Source organism: Panthera onca, chromosome A1, assembly GCF_046562875.1.
Source record: "Panthera onca isolate mPanOnc1 chromosome A1, mPanOnc1 haplotype 2, whole genome shotgun sequence".
Taxonomy (NCBI): domain Eukaryota; kingdom Metazoa; phylum Chordata; class Mammalia; order Carnivora; family Felidae; genus Panthera; species Panthera onca.
In genome coordinates this window covers 80,866,736-80,881,932 of record NC_138339.1, presented here as the reverse complement: position 1 = coordinate 80,881,932, position 15,197 = coordinate 80,866,736, and the positions used below count along the sequence as shown (strand labels likewise).

General features: G+C 37.7%; 1 protein-coding gene across 13 annotated transcripts in view; it reads left to right on the top strand.

Moving 5' to 3' along the window:
• CAST (calpastatin) overlaps positions 1-15,197 on the top strand; it is a 108,284-nt gene that overhangs the window by 90,115 nt on the left and 2,972 nt on the right. For 9 of the 13 annotated variants that reach the window (XM_060635334.3, XM_060635333.3, XM_081796446.1 and 6 more), the window contains 6 exons: positions 5,700-5,795; positions 7,468-7,575; positions 9,131-9,223; positions 10,706-10,750; positions 11,189-11,284; positions 12,480-12,551. In XM_060635334.3, the coding sequence (XP_060491317.2) occupies positions 5,700-5,795; positions 7,468-7,575; positions 9,131-9,223; positions 10,706-10,750; positions 11,189-11,284; positions 12,480-12,551 (510 nt within the window). Of the gene's footprint in view, positions 1-5,699; positions 5,796-7,467; positions 7,576-9,130; positions 9,224-10,704; positions 10,751-11,188; positions 11,285-12,479; positions 12,552-15,197 lie in introns of all 13 variants that reach the window. The other 4 variants (XM_060635331.3, XM_060635326.3, XM_060635324.3 and 1 more) reach the window with 2 other exon arrangements.

Here is a 15,197-nt window from a genome sequence, read left to right as displayed (position 1 = left end):
TATCCAAAGGTATGTCTCAAATAACTTTACTTGTTAATATTTTTACAATTTATCATTTTCCATAATTACCTCATAGGAAACCTTAGCTCTGGGTAGAATAGATAATTCCTCAAAGAGAATTCTATTACTAGAAATTTTAGGAAATGTTGGGTAATGGTAAGCAGGTTTCTCTACTACAGGATTTTTATGGCTTATTTATATGCAAATATAAGTCTGTTGGAGTGCCCACACTTAAATAACTCCAGACGTTTTTTTTGTGTGTGGGATTGGGGTGATCTGTTTATGTGGACAATGTCATGGAACATACATTAGTTGAGAAGCAGAATGAGTAGCAACTAGAAGAAATAATGATTCGTTGGAGTTGCTCAAAGTTTTTGGACTCTGTGAAGCAATAAGCCCGTCAAAGAAGGTATTACTAACCAGTTAGTAATAGAGTCCTCATAATACCCCTATGAAAACACCATGCCCACACAGTTGAGTCACCCCATTCCATGACCTTCCACTCTTCCTCCTCCATACAAACAGCTTATATTACAGAGAGGCTCTTGAGTCCTAATTTAGGGAAGAATATAAAGTGAGCAGTATCCTCGGAATATGGCATCTTATCATTACAATGATGCAGAACATAAGAACAAATTAGAGGGATCCAATGCCTTAATTCCCTTCCTTATACCATCTGTATTATTATTATTATTATTATTATTATTATTATTATAGGGTTTTTTTCTTTTAGAAATTCAAAGAAAATGTAACAGTGACTTTATATCCCCACCCAAGAAGATGCATAGCAGTGACATGACTAGAGATAAACATTTTTTATGTTTATTTTTTTTTGAGAGAGAGAGAGAATGAGCCAGAGAGAGGGAGACACAGAATCTAAAGCAGGCTCCAGGCTCTAAGCTTTTAGCACCGAGCCTGACTTGGGGCTCGAACCCACAAACTGCAAGATCATTACCAGAGCCAAAGTCAGATGCTTAGCCGACTGAGCCATCAGGTGCCCCAAAACAACCATTTTTAAAAAAAAATTCTAGCTTAGAAAATTAATCTCACAAAGAGAAAAATTGTTAGTGTCTGTAGTTAATAAAGTAGAAATAACCAATTACAGTAAGTCAAATGGCCAAAGTAGAAAATTATTTGGGGGAAAGTCCCAAGAACTTTGGAGGAAAAGTCATCATATTCTGACTGATAATTAATCTTCAAATATAAAGGTGTGCCTGCTGTACATACCATGTTCTTTGATCACAATAAAGTAGAAATTCTACTTAAAAAGAGAATTTTAAAAACATTCCACTATCAGTGAGATCAAGGAGTAAATTCAGAATAGACTATTTGAAAAATCAAGGATAAGACATTTGCAAATCAAAATCTTTGGTAAGCAGGGCACCTGGATAGCTCAATTTTTAAGCATCCGACTCTTGATTTTGTGCTCATGTCATGATCTCATGATTCGTGAGATAGAGTCCACCCACCCCCCATCAGGCTCTGTGCTGACAACAAGGAGCCTGCTTAAAATTCTCTCTCTCCCTCTCTCTGCCTTTCTCCAACTCTCATACACATAAGAGAATACAACATTTAAAATAAATATATTTTAAAAAATTTGATAAGCAACCAAAGCAGTATTCATGAGATACATTTATTATCATAAATGTCTTAATAACAGAGGAAGAGAAATCTAACCAAATGTTTATTGGATTTTAAATTTCAAATTTAAGCTATTTTAAAACTATTATTATAAATAAGCTATTATTTTACATTTAAATAAGATATTATAAACTAACCACCCAAAAGAAAGTAGCAAGCAGGTTAAGTAGGAGATGAAAATAGCAGCCTGATTACAAAGCTGTAATCATCAAGACACTATGGGACTAGCACAAAAACAGACACATACATCAATGGAACAGAATAGAGAACCCAGAAATGGACCCACACAGGTATAGCCAACTAGTCTTTGACAAAGCAGGAAAGAGTATCCAATGGAAAAATGTCTCTTCAGCAAATGGTGCTGGGAAAACTGGACAGTGACATGCAGAAGAATGAAACTGGACCACTTTCTTACACCACTCACAAAAATAAATTCCAAATGGATAAAAGACCTAAATGTGAGACAGGAAACCACCAAAATTCTACAGGAGAAAACAGACAGCAACCACTTTGACCTCAGCTGCAGCAGCTTCTTACTAGACATGTCTACAGAGGCAAGGAAAACAAAAGCAAAAATGAACTATTGGGATCTCATCAAGATAAAAAGCTTCTGCACAGCGAAGGAAACAATCAGCAAAACTAAAAGGCAACTGATGGAATGGGAGAAGATATTTGCAAATGACATATCAGATAAGGGTTAGTATTGAAAGTCTATAAAGAACTTATCAAACTTATCACCCCCAAAACAATCCAGTAAAGAAATGGGCAGAAGACATGAATAGACACTTTTCCAAACAAAACATCCAGATGGCTAACAGATACATGAAAAGATACCCAACATCACTCATCAACAGAGAAATACAAATCAAAACCACAGTGAGATACCATTTCACACCTGTCAGAATGGCTAAAATTAACTCCAGAAACAACAGATGTTGGCAAGGATGTGGAGAAAGGGGAACCCTCTTGCACTGTTGGTGGGAATGCAAACTGGTGCAGCCGCTCTGGAAGACAGCATAGAGGTTCCTCAAAAAATTAAAAATAGAATTACCCTACAATCCAGGAGTTCCACTAGTACGTATTTATTTAAAGGATACAAAAATGATGATTTGGAGGGGCACATGCACCCCAGTGTTTATAGCAAGACAATCAACAATAGCCAACTTATGGAATGAGCACAAATGTCCACTGACTAATGAATGGATAAAGAAGAGGTAGTGTATGTATTCAATGGAATATAACTCAGTCATCAGAAAGAATGAAATCTTGCTGTTTGCAACAACATGGATGGAACTAGAGTGTATTATGCTAAGCAAAATTAGAGAAAGACAAATCATATGATTTCACTCATACGTGGAATTTAAGAAACAAAACAGATGAACATTGGGGAAGGGAAGGAAAAGTAAAATAAGATAAAAACAAAGAGGTAGGCAAACTATATGTGATTCTTAAACACAGAGAACAAACTGAGGGTTGCTGGAGGGGAGGTTGGGGGGGGGGGATGGGCTAAATGGGTGACAGGCATTAAGGAGGGCCATTGTTGGGATGAGCACATACGTAACTGATGAGTCACTGGGTTGTAGTCCTGAAACCAGTTAAGTGTATGTTAACTAACTTGAATTTAAATAAATAAATTTAAAATTAAATAAAAGAAAAAAGAAAAAAAGAAAATAGCAGCCTGAGACTAAAATGGCTCATAGTTGCTTGATTTGAAATAACTAAAATTTTTTAAGATACCAACAAATGTAAAAGAGAAAAAAAATCTTATTAAAATAGCATAAATCAATGTAAGAATCAAATTAATCATTTATAGCCAACAGTTGGTTTTTATGAATGACTAACATTTTATAAAACATTGGCAGAAATAAGAGAAAAGTTACCAGTAAAATTAAAATTTTAAATTTAAATGATCAAAAACCAATATGTACAATAGTTTTTTTTTTTTTTTTTTTAATTTTTTTTTTCAACGTTTTTTATTTATTTTTGGGACAGAGAGAGACAGAGCATGAACGGGGGAGGGGCAGAGAGAGAGGGAGACACAGAATCGGAAACAGGCTCCAGGCTCCGAGCCATCAGCCCAGAGCCCGACGCGGGGCTCGAACTCACAGACCGCGAGATCGTGACCTGGCTGAAGTCGGACGCTCAACCGACTGCGCCACCCAGGCGCCCCTACAATAGTTTTTTAAAACAAAATGTAAAACACAATTCATAGAATCTAAGCAAAAGAAAAACTGAAGACAATAGAACTGTTTTCAAACTTTGCTTCCAGGAGAAGTTTAAAATTGACTCTTAAGTGTTTAACAGCAGTTGGTCTCATGTGACATAACCATATCTTCAAAAATATGGCTTACATAGTTGCTTCTACAAATAATGATGGTCCTAATCTTAAAACTTGATCAATATAGCATTTTTAACTAAAGTCACTTAAATCTGTAGATGTATAATGTTTAACAAAGATAATATACAATTATTAAAGTAATAAGTATCAGAAATTAAATATTTATTTAATATTAGAATTTATATAGCATAGTAGTGTATCAAATAAAAATAATTATATCCATACAGAAGATGTATTTCAAATGTCACCTTTAAAAAGTAGACAATCCCTTAATGTATTAAAGAGTATCTATTTAATTTCAAGAATCAAATATTTGGAGTTAAGCTAGAAGCATTTCCTTTAAAAACACAGTATAAAAAATTCTATTATCTTTTCTGCTTAATGTTGTATGAACAATCATTAACAACACATGAAAAAGAAATGACAAGTATTAAAAAGGAACATTTGTGTATTTGCAGATATTCCTAGTTGTAGAGAGCACATATGTAATTAACATTGTGTATGCTCTGTACATCAGTAACAGATTAGAAAATACAATTAAAATGAGATGTCAGACATGTAAAGAGCAATACAAGAAATGAACAGAAAAGTTAGAATATGAAAAAATTAAAATATCTAAGACAGTCTGACTCAGTGTCTGAAAAGTCATGACAATTCTTTCTAGTCATCTTATAAGTTATTTTTTAAATTAAAATAGCAATAAGGTACTTTGTATAGCCCAGTAAAATTATTCTAAAATATGTTTGAAAAGCAAAGACATAAAAACATGAAAAAATACTGAAAACCATTTTTCAATATTTCTAGGAAAGATTAACCCAACTAAATGCAGGGATTGATTTATATGATAATTATCAATTTAATTCTGAATCAGAAAACAAAACTGTAGATCAATGGGAAAAATCAAGAAATGAACATAAAAGATTTAGTATATTTTTAAAAGGTGAATGAATCATAATCTCACAAAGATTCTGGAATAATATGCTATTTAACATTAAGAAAAAATAATAAAACAAACCTCACACCGTATAACAAGTATAAAGCAACACTTGTACGTCATTATCCATCTCATATCAAAATTAAAAATATGTAACAAATATCTAATTGAGGCAAGGAAGGCCATGGAAAACAAGCATGCTTAATTCATTGCTTTTAGCTTTATGACTTTCTAGCAACTGTGGAGGGGGCAGTCTAGTCTGGTGGAATGTAGGCAGCACCAGAAAAAGAACCACTGGTAGAACTCCTACAGAGTAATTAACAAAGAAGAAAGCTGAGAAATTGCAAACAACCTAAATGTACACCAAGGAACATGTAAATAAACCATGAAACTCTTAAGTCGTTATGAGCTTTTTGAACATTTGGAATAATAAATAGGAATAGAAATCAGGAGATTGTGTAAACTGCAACTATGGAGGAGGAAATAGAATACAAATTAAGATTACTTGTTACTTTGAGGAGCACCTGGGTGGCTCAGTGAGTTAAGCTTCCGACTCTTGATTTCTGGCTTAGGTCATGATCTCATCCTGGGCTCTGTGCTGGATGTGGAGCCTGCTTGAGATTCTGTCTCTTTCCCCCAAAAGATTATGTGTTACTTTGCATCCATTTGGATGAAGAGAATAAACAGTAATAAAGTATTAAAAACTGTATTTAAGCGATGGCATTGCGGGCATAGTTTTGTGTAATATACTGTATGTAATAATTTTTTTTCTTTTTCTTTTTAAAGAAATTTGAAGAAGCTAACCTTTCTGCTGCCATCTCTGAAGTGGTTTCCCAAACCCCAGCTCCAACCACATACTCTGCTGGCCCGCCCCCTCATGTGGTAAGCAACATAGAAATAGATTTTTGCAGCAGCAACAACAAAATAAGGAAGAAAATAGGACCCTTGCCTTAGAGTAAATGAAAATAAACAAAACTGTTGAGAAGATAAAGCACTTTCTGTTTTAGAAGAGGTGTAAGACTGGCCATTTGGAGAGATGACAGTATATCTGAAATAATTAAATTAAAGAGTGTTTATGAAATATTTCACACACTTTCCTGGAACTTAATATTATTGCTACTTTATTAGAATTGAAAGAGCAGTAGTGTGCATTGCACATTTATTTGAATTATTAGATTTAAAAAAATCCTTTAGCTTTCCTGATTATTTTCTCCTCCCTTTAGATTTTTCCTGACACATGCTATAAATACTACCTATTATTTAACCTCAAGTTTATTCTATGGAATTGCTCAGTGTTCGAGCCGCTTCTCCCCAAAATTCAAGCATGTCATGGAAGAGCAGTTTTCCTCCCGTTCATTCACACCAGTAAAACATTGTCGTTTTCATGTTAGCAATACAAAAACCTCAGCATCAATATTGTTTTAATTATTTACATGTCCTGAGGCGAGGCTGTGGGACCAAAGCTTTCCCAGACTTCCTTGATTAATTTTCTGTGCAGTACGAAATTATACACTATCGAGGCGAGGAGACCGCAGCACATCAAAGAGATCGCCCTAAACCAGATCCCCATCTCCTTTGGTTGCGAACAAGTGCCTCATTTGCTAGATGGAGAGGAAGTAGCTTTAGTGAAGTCAGCTATGCTTACTTTCCTTTTGATGTAGCATCAAAGCTTACTTAGTGCTGTAGTCTTAGATTCTGAATGAATTTTCATCCCGTTGGGTCAGTCTCAGGATCATCTGAAAATATCCAGAGGCCCAAATGACAAAGCCCAGACTCAGCTGTGGGTAGCTCCTCCATTAAGAGCTATAATCCTGAGCTCCAACGAAACACTTAAAACCAGTAAAATGCTGTGTGTGTGTGTGTGTGTGTGTGTGTGTGTTCACAATGATGAATGTGCCTGTGCACAGAAAGGAAGAATCATTATTAATTCAGGCTGCCAGTTACGCTTCAGCTCCTAATTGTGAGGTGAGGGGTTCTGCCTTGGGTGAGGCGATTGGTCAACATCTGCAATCCAAAACCTGTATGCCTTTCACAAGTATGTTTTAGAACACCTTTCCCATCACTTTTCCCATTGGAAAGTCTAATTTCAGTTCATGTTTTACCTAAAGATATCACTCAAACTAGGTGTACATCTTTATCTTTACTTAAATGAATACAGGTGAATAATGAAAAAAAGCTACCATAATTCATGTATTTTTTTTTCCCCTAGGGACATTAGACTGTCACCGGTTGTGTTGCATACACTGAACACATCATAAGGCACATTTTCCAACAAATCAGACCAGGAATCCCCTATTTTTTGGAGAAGCCTATTTTTTTTTTTTTTTTTTTTAGAAAAGAAAGTCATCTGGGATGACTGGAAGTCATCTGGAAGTGTGGAGAAGGAGAGATTAGGGAGAAGGAGCTCTACCCAAGGGCCACCTTCCACGACTCTACCCATCTCCTTGGTTAAGGTCTCATGAGTTGATGGAGGTCTTATTGGCCGTGGCAGGCCCACATTCCAGTAGGTGACCTGATTTTGCTAGCCAGCGACTAATTCAGATTGACTTTTTAGCAGGGCGACAACAAGGAACTGGACGATGCCTTGGATCAACTTTCTGACAGTCTAGGACAAAGGCAGCCTGATCCAGATGAGAACAAACCAATAGAGGATAAGGTCAAGGTAAAATAATATGTATATACTAATAAGTGAAATTTAAAGTTTAAAGCACAGAATATCCTACACTGCATATAAAAGGAAAAACAAACCAAAAAAAAAAACATCTGGCATTTCAGTGAACAGTTGAATGACTTAAGTCTCATTTTTTCCTTCTCTATAGTCTGTTGTATTTATTTCCTCAGTGAGGACTATGCGAGTGCACAGGTTCAGGCACATGTCCTATTAGCGAGACCACACTTAGTTATGATGGAGAAGTGCCGCTCTACTTTAATTTCATTCTCTTCCCACATTAACTTTTCTTAGTTTTATCTGGTAATAAGCATATATCAGGTGTATGGCATTTTTAGGATGACCTATTTGGTCCATATAAGGGCAGAGGTCCCCTAATTGCCAGAGTTTTCCTATCAGCCTCCTGAGCCACCATTAACACTGCATGCAAACCCCCAAATGAAGCACTAAGCCAGGAGTAAGCACTGTGGAGAGGCATGTCAGCAAGGCACACACTGTTAGCCCCACCCACCTTCTAGAACAAGAGTAAATGCTTATTCCTGCCTAACAATATATGGTACTAAATGACCCCTTCACCTTGAAACCTGGAATTAACTAGCCACCCAAATCCATGTTCCAGAATGTCCCAGGGCATTTCAAAGGATCCTGAAGTCTTAATTCCACCAGTGTTACAGGAATATTGATGTGAACTTCACCTGTATTTGAAAAATGAAATGATAATGATGGCAGAAAAATAAAGCCTGTTCTCTCCTACTGGTGGCTGGGGGGTGGTGGGGGGTGGGGAGTGAATGTCACTGAACCAGTTCCAGACATGCCCCAGTCAGGTGAGGATGCGGGGAGGGTTAAAGGTACTCCCTGCTATGCCATTTGCTGCTTGTGCTGGCCCCTCAAGGTTTGCTCATGCACGTCCAAGCTGTAAGTATTTTACCTCTAAATATCAAGATCCGAAGACTTGATCTTTTTATTTAAAAAGTGAAATTCACATAAAGACAAAAGATAGTTTATACCATTGGGCTTTATCTCTTTTCATCGTTTCTAAGGATAAATATTTCATCATTTATTTTAAAATACAAGGTAGATGGGGCGCCTGGGTGGCGCAGTCGGTTAAGCGTCCGACTTCAGCCAGGTCACGATCTCACGGTCCGTGAGTTCGAGCCCCGCGTCAGGCTCTGGGCTGATGGTTTGGAGCCTGGAGCCTGTTTCCGATTCTGTGTCTCCCTCTCTCTCTGCCCCTCCCCCGTTCATGCTCTGTCTCTCTCTGTCCCAAAAATAAATAAAAAACGTTGAAAAAAAAAATTAAAAAAAAAAAATAAATAAAATAAAATACAAGGTAGAAACTCACACAATCTAGGTGTGGATTGACCTAGAGAAGCACCTGAGTTTACTTTGTTTTTCATCAACTATTGTTGAAGTCTGTTGAAGTCATCCGTTTTGTTGTTACTTGGAAAATAAAAATTCTGTTTTGCCTCAGTAAAGTACAATAAACACTGAGTGCTACAAGTGTTGTGTAATTGAAGGAGAAAATATTGTATCTATTCCATGTTTGCAGGAAAAAGCCAAAGCTGAACATAGAGACAAGCTGGGAGAAAGAGATGACACCATCCCCCCTGAATATAGACACCTCCTGGATAATGATGATGAGGTAAATGAAGGCAAATGTCTAGGTTGGATATATATCACAAAGCTTCTTAAATTCAGATATCAGTTGAAATGAATAGGAGGTGCACTTTAACAATAGCATCAAATTATAACATGACTGAGTGCTTTTAATGTGTTTCTGATGAACAGGTTGTCTAGAATTCTGTTGAATATTCATCTGAACCAATACCATATGATGTTCACTGTGCTGGGTGCTGTGGCGTAGAGATGAATAATGTTCAGTCACTCACCAGTGCTGAACAGTGATTCCAGGGCAGTACACAGATGAATTCTCTTTGCAAGAAAAGGCTATAAAAATGATAGTTGTGGGGTGCCTGGGTGGCTCAGTCGGTTGAGCGTCTGACTTCAGCTGGTACTGAACTGATTTAATAGGGCAGATAAATAAGGCCCTTCCATGACTTGGGGTCTTCCTCTACACTTCCACCAGCACTATTCACAGTAAGGACAGGCAACACTATATTCCTCACCACAAGTCCTATTTCTATATCTAGATATGCTCTATCAAGTTTTAGGGGTGCCTGGGTGGCTCAGGTCATGATCTCTTGGTCCATGGGTTCCAGCCCCGTATCGGGCTCTGTGCTGACAACTCAGAGCCTGGAGCCTGCTTCGGATTCTGTGTCTCCCTCTCTCTCTGCCCCTCCCCTGCTTACACTCAGTCTCTCTCTCAAAATAATAAATAGATATTTAAAAAAAAAAAAAAAAATCAAAAAAAAAAAAAAAGCCGTTGGCCTTCTGTTTCTAACATAAAGCCAGATTTTCTTAGGTCAGCTGGGCCTGTATCCTTCCCTTTTGGCTCCTCATTGCAAGTCAGTTATATGACGAAGAACCTTTCCAGGCCTGTTCAAAGAGAAACAAGGAAGCCCAGGTTACATCCTTCTCTTTCTATACTGATTCATTTGGTGGGTTTGAGGATGCCCTGGTTTGAAGAGTGTTACCTTCAGTGTCTCTTATTACAGAAATCCATTCTCCTTGCTTGCATTCAGTATTCCCGAAGATAGCAATTCTGCATCGTGCTAGAAGCCTCCCTGCCTTGCTAATACTGCCTTACCCTGCTTGTATTCTGTGGGAAAGGTATTGTTTAAAACCCTTGCCTTTGTAGATGGGTAAAGTCCCTGCTGAGTTGTACTTGTAATCCTGGAAAAAAAAAAAAAAAATCTCTATATGCCATTCCAGCCCCTCAAATCATTCCAAAGTTTAATCTTTTATAAATAAGAAAGAAAAACACAGGTTATTTTTAATAATATTCTAAGTAGCAATTTAACATATGATGGCAGAAAGTTCCTTAATAATTGTTTCCTTCCCTTCTCTTCCACACTAGACTCTTTCTTGAGGTTTATCAGTTACTGCAAAACAATACTCCATTGTATCTCAGATCGTTAGACAATAGATTTTACAGTTACTGGCTACACCTAAGTAAACTTTTACTAAGATCTATGTTTAACCAATAACCTGCCTTATTTTTAAGGGCAAACCCGTAAAGCCACCTACACAGCAACCCAAGGACTCAAAGGTAAATATCATAGCAGCATATTCCCATAAGGAAAGGTTTTTTTTTCATTCTAGCTGAACTTTAGTTTACATTTTAGAAATCTGAAATTTATTGTATGGCTACCCTGTGTTTGGAATGATGTGAAGACATACATGTATGAACGGGTGTGTGTGATTTCTCTTGGTTAGCCCTTACAAGAGCGTATTCAGACAGTTCCATGTTTCAGATAGAAAAATTGAGGTTCAGAATACTAAGCAAACATGTATAAAAGAGGAGAAAGTAAATCTGTAAGGATTTTCATGTTATAATATCTCCTTTATTGTACATTAGTTTCTTAGGAAAAGAATGCCAGCAAGGTTTCCTTTTTCTTGTAATATTTTTAGTGATGTGGAAAAATGTTCCTTATGGTATTTTTGCCTTGTGCTCCTTCACTGATGGTTATTTCTGTTAATATCTCAGAAATCTGCAGCTGACAAAGACCCCATCGATGCCCTCTCAGGTGATTTTGACAGCTGTCCTACACCCCCAGAAACCTCAGAGAAGACAGCAGAGAAGGTACTATGCTACTTTAATATGGCCTTTCTTTGTGTGAATACATAGAGTTGTAGGCTACATAATGAATTCAATGATGCCATAGCATCAATGGCAATGATGCCATCTTTTTCCATATGTATCGGTTTAATACAGTAGTAATTCAAGTGCATATGTAAAACATTCTCAATATTATTTCGTAAATGTTTTCTATGTTGCTCTATAATCTCCATAGCCACCATGTTTGATTTCCACACTAATGAGTTCGAGGCTAATGCTTTGTCTGTGTTCGTTTATTTATTTATTTTTGTTTGTCTATGTTCATTTAAAATGAGAGCAGTCCCTCCCTGCACTGTACCTTCTCATGGCTGTTGCCCTCTGGGATTCCCTCTTCTTTCTACCCTGCCCAGCTGGCTGATTCCCTCCCTCTGGGCCCAGTTCAAGCATCAGCTCTTACTGCTTCTCCCTTCCCAGGCCAAGGTCAGGGGCCTCTCCTCCATGCTCTCCTGCACCTGGGGGAGAAGGTCTTTGCCTGTGTATTTGTACCAGTGAGCTGTGCACTTTACAAAGCAGCCGTGGTCAGCATTAGCAAAATTCCTGGGATACAGCAGGTATTCAAAACATGTGATTAAAGATGAATGAGAAAAATATGTAGTACAACATGTGTGTGGGATATATAAGTCAAATAGAAGGAAAAGTGAATTAATGCCCTTCCTTGTTATTTTCAGAAGAATTGATAACTGCAGATCTGTTTGCTGTTGTTTTGCTCTTATTAAACACCTCTCCCAATCACTGAATTGTCAGTCCTCCCCATATTGGGTGATTTAATTTCTAGACCACCTCAGCATCCTATTTCTCATTCCTGGATAAATAATGCCTTTTGGTGAATGGGACTTTCTCTGATGATTTCATTGTTAAAGTTGTTTTCCATAACACTGAAAACAGTATCTCATTCTTGCTCTATTGGCACATAAAACCCAGTCCTGATAGAAGCAAGCTCTGTTTTGATGACCAAAATTCCTCATGAAAATTGGCAGAACATCACTGTGACCCACATTTTCCACTGTATTTTTAAGCGTTTTTACTTCCCAACTTAAACACTTCTATGTATATTCAAAGTTTTCCATTTTTTAATTACACTTGATTTGATTGCAGCCCAGAGTTAACTGTTAGAGGGACTGATGATAACAATAACCTTATGGTGTTTCCTTTGCTTTAGGACAAAGTCAAGACAACTGCTCCCAGCTCCAAAGCACCCAAGAATGGGGGTAAAGCAAAGGATTCTGCAAAGGTAAAAAGCACTAAATATACTACATATTAGCTTAGAAATTACATGGAGTGGCATTTATCCTTTTAGTCAATTTAGTTTCTAACTGGAATCTATTTAGAATAAAATAATAGTTTAAGCACTATCGATCCTGTAGCATATCTTGGTAAAGAAGTTGATATTAAAATAGGAACTTACTTTATAAAAGTATGTGGGACTTTAGAAATCTAAATGATCATTCTTAACACAATTCAAGTTTCTTGCATTTCCCCCCTTTATCACACAAAGTATGGAAGACCCCACCATAATTGTACAGTTTGTGATACCAGCCATCTGTGCTAGCCGATAATCAGTGTAGGATCCCTCCCCTCCCAAAACCCTCTTTCAGCCACTTCCCACCACTGTCTGCAGATAGCCTTGCCTTCAACTTTAGAGAGGAAAATGAGGCCACCTTGCACAAAATCCCTAAGGTCCCTTCCCACCTACCCAAAGACAAATCCTCTCCCCTGCTTGCCCTGATTTGGCCCTTCTTTCTGAGGGGTCAATAATCACCTCTCTCTAGTATCTTCAACCTTTTAATCTACTTTTCCTTTGTATTGTAAACACATTCCAGTTCTTTTGCCATTTTAAAAGCAATTCTCAAACTTAGAAGCCCTTCTGCCTATAGTCCCACTCCTTCCATCCCTTCACCAACCTTCAAACATCTATAGCAAATATTGGGAAGGGTGAATTTTTTTTACACCTTCTCCTCTCCAAAGACTCATACCACTACTTGAAATTGCCTACTGCACATTTTCTACTTGTGGATAACACATTGGCAAGACAGATTCATATACTGTATTTCACCAAATCTAAACGGCCAGTTATAAACTAAACAATTACTTTATATACCATGAAGAAAAAAAGTCAACAACTTATTATGATACATGATTCACTATAAAAGTCATAGCAAATTCATGGTGGGGGAGGGGAGGGTAACACCAGGGAATGTGGTTTGTATAAATTTTAGAACACAGAAGCAGTATACAAAATTGGAGAAGACCTTAGGGTTTTTATATCCAGAATTTTCATTAGATGCCAGCTGGAGGGAGAACTGTTAGTTCTGCTTTCTAGAGCAACTTGAAAAATTATGTAGTAAGACTAATGAAGAGAAGTTACAGTGTCCAGAGGTACCTGGCTGCCTCAGTCAGTGAAGCATGTGACTCTTGATCTTGGGTTTGTGAGTTTGAGCTCCACCTTGGATGTAATGATTACTTAAAAATAAAATCTTAAAAAAGTTACAGGGTCCCACTTCTTAGAGCTGGGCATTAATGGAGACAAAATGATTGAGATCTTATTATCAAAATTATTCATATTGTGCTCAGAAGGAATGCAAGTTGGATTAGACAATTTCTAGAACTTTTCCCATTCCAAGAACATATGATTTAAAGATTATTACTGTGATCCCCAGACTGTAATGAGAAACTGAAGATACGGCTTTAAAAATAATACTCTAGGCATAGCAAAACTCAAAGAATCAAGATGGTGACCTTGGAAGATCCTGAGCTCACCTTCTTCCACAGACACACCAAATCTATAGCTGCATATGGAACAATGCCCTGTGGAGAGAAAAAAACAAAACAAAAACCCAAAACTAGCTGGGTGACTCTTACCTAGCAGATGAGAGCAGCCCAAATGGAAGCAATGAGGGGACAGGAACACAATCTCACTGTAAACCCAACTGTAGGCACCATGACCCATAATCAAAAGGGAACTCAAAACCCACAGCTTCTTCCTGAGGAGCAAAGAGTTTAAACCCCATATTTGGCATCCTACCTTTTAAGACCTGCATCAGAGAGAATCCCACAAATATCTGGCTTTGAAAACCAATAGGGCTTGTGTCCACAAAACCCACAAGGCTTTAGTGATCTGAGAACTATTCTTAAAGGGCTTGAGACCACAGACACACCTGCTCCAGAGTCCAACCAATTGAAAAGCACCCAGAATTTCTGTGAAAGGTGTAATGGCTTATGTTATGCATTGGCCTCTGAGGATCAGGCATCTTATTTAACACTCACCTAGGGGCCTGCTTAAATACTTTCTAGGACAGAGGCTGGTGGACACCATCTTTCCCGTCTCCCTCTTCCTCACTTCAGGTCATCAGCATCTCCTGGAAAGCAGTTTAATACACTCATCTGAAAACCCGGTTTTTGTGACTGTCACCCAAGGGACCCCTCTAGATGACTGGGCTCTGGCAGTCAGCAGGACTTAGTTTGTGGTTTCACCAGCCTGTATATGTGTGCATTGTTTAAAGAGTTCTATGTAAGGAATTGGCTTCTAATCAGCTTCATTCTAGGTGCTGACAGAGATACTCCCTTTTGTGACCTTGACAGATCTTGGCACACCCTCAAATACTAGGAGCCACTAAAAATAAAATTGTCCAAGCAGCCTATCACAGAGGTTTGAGAGACAGCCAAGAGCTACAGCAGGGTTGAACAAAAGGGTTTATCTCCTACATGGGGACATTCGTGCAAGACTAGGAGAGGTGTCTATTTAAGGCATAGAAACCAATACAGAGGTAAGGAAAACGAAGCATAGATGAATAGGTTCCAAATAAAAGATCAAACCTCAGGAAAAACAAAAAAACACCCTTAACAGAATGGAGCTAAAAGATTTACCTGATGAAGCAGT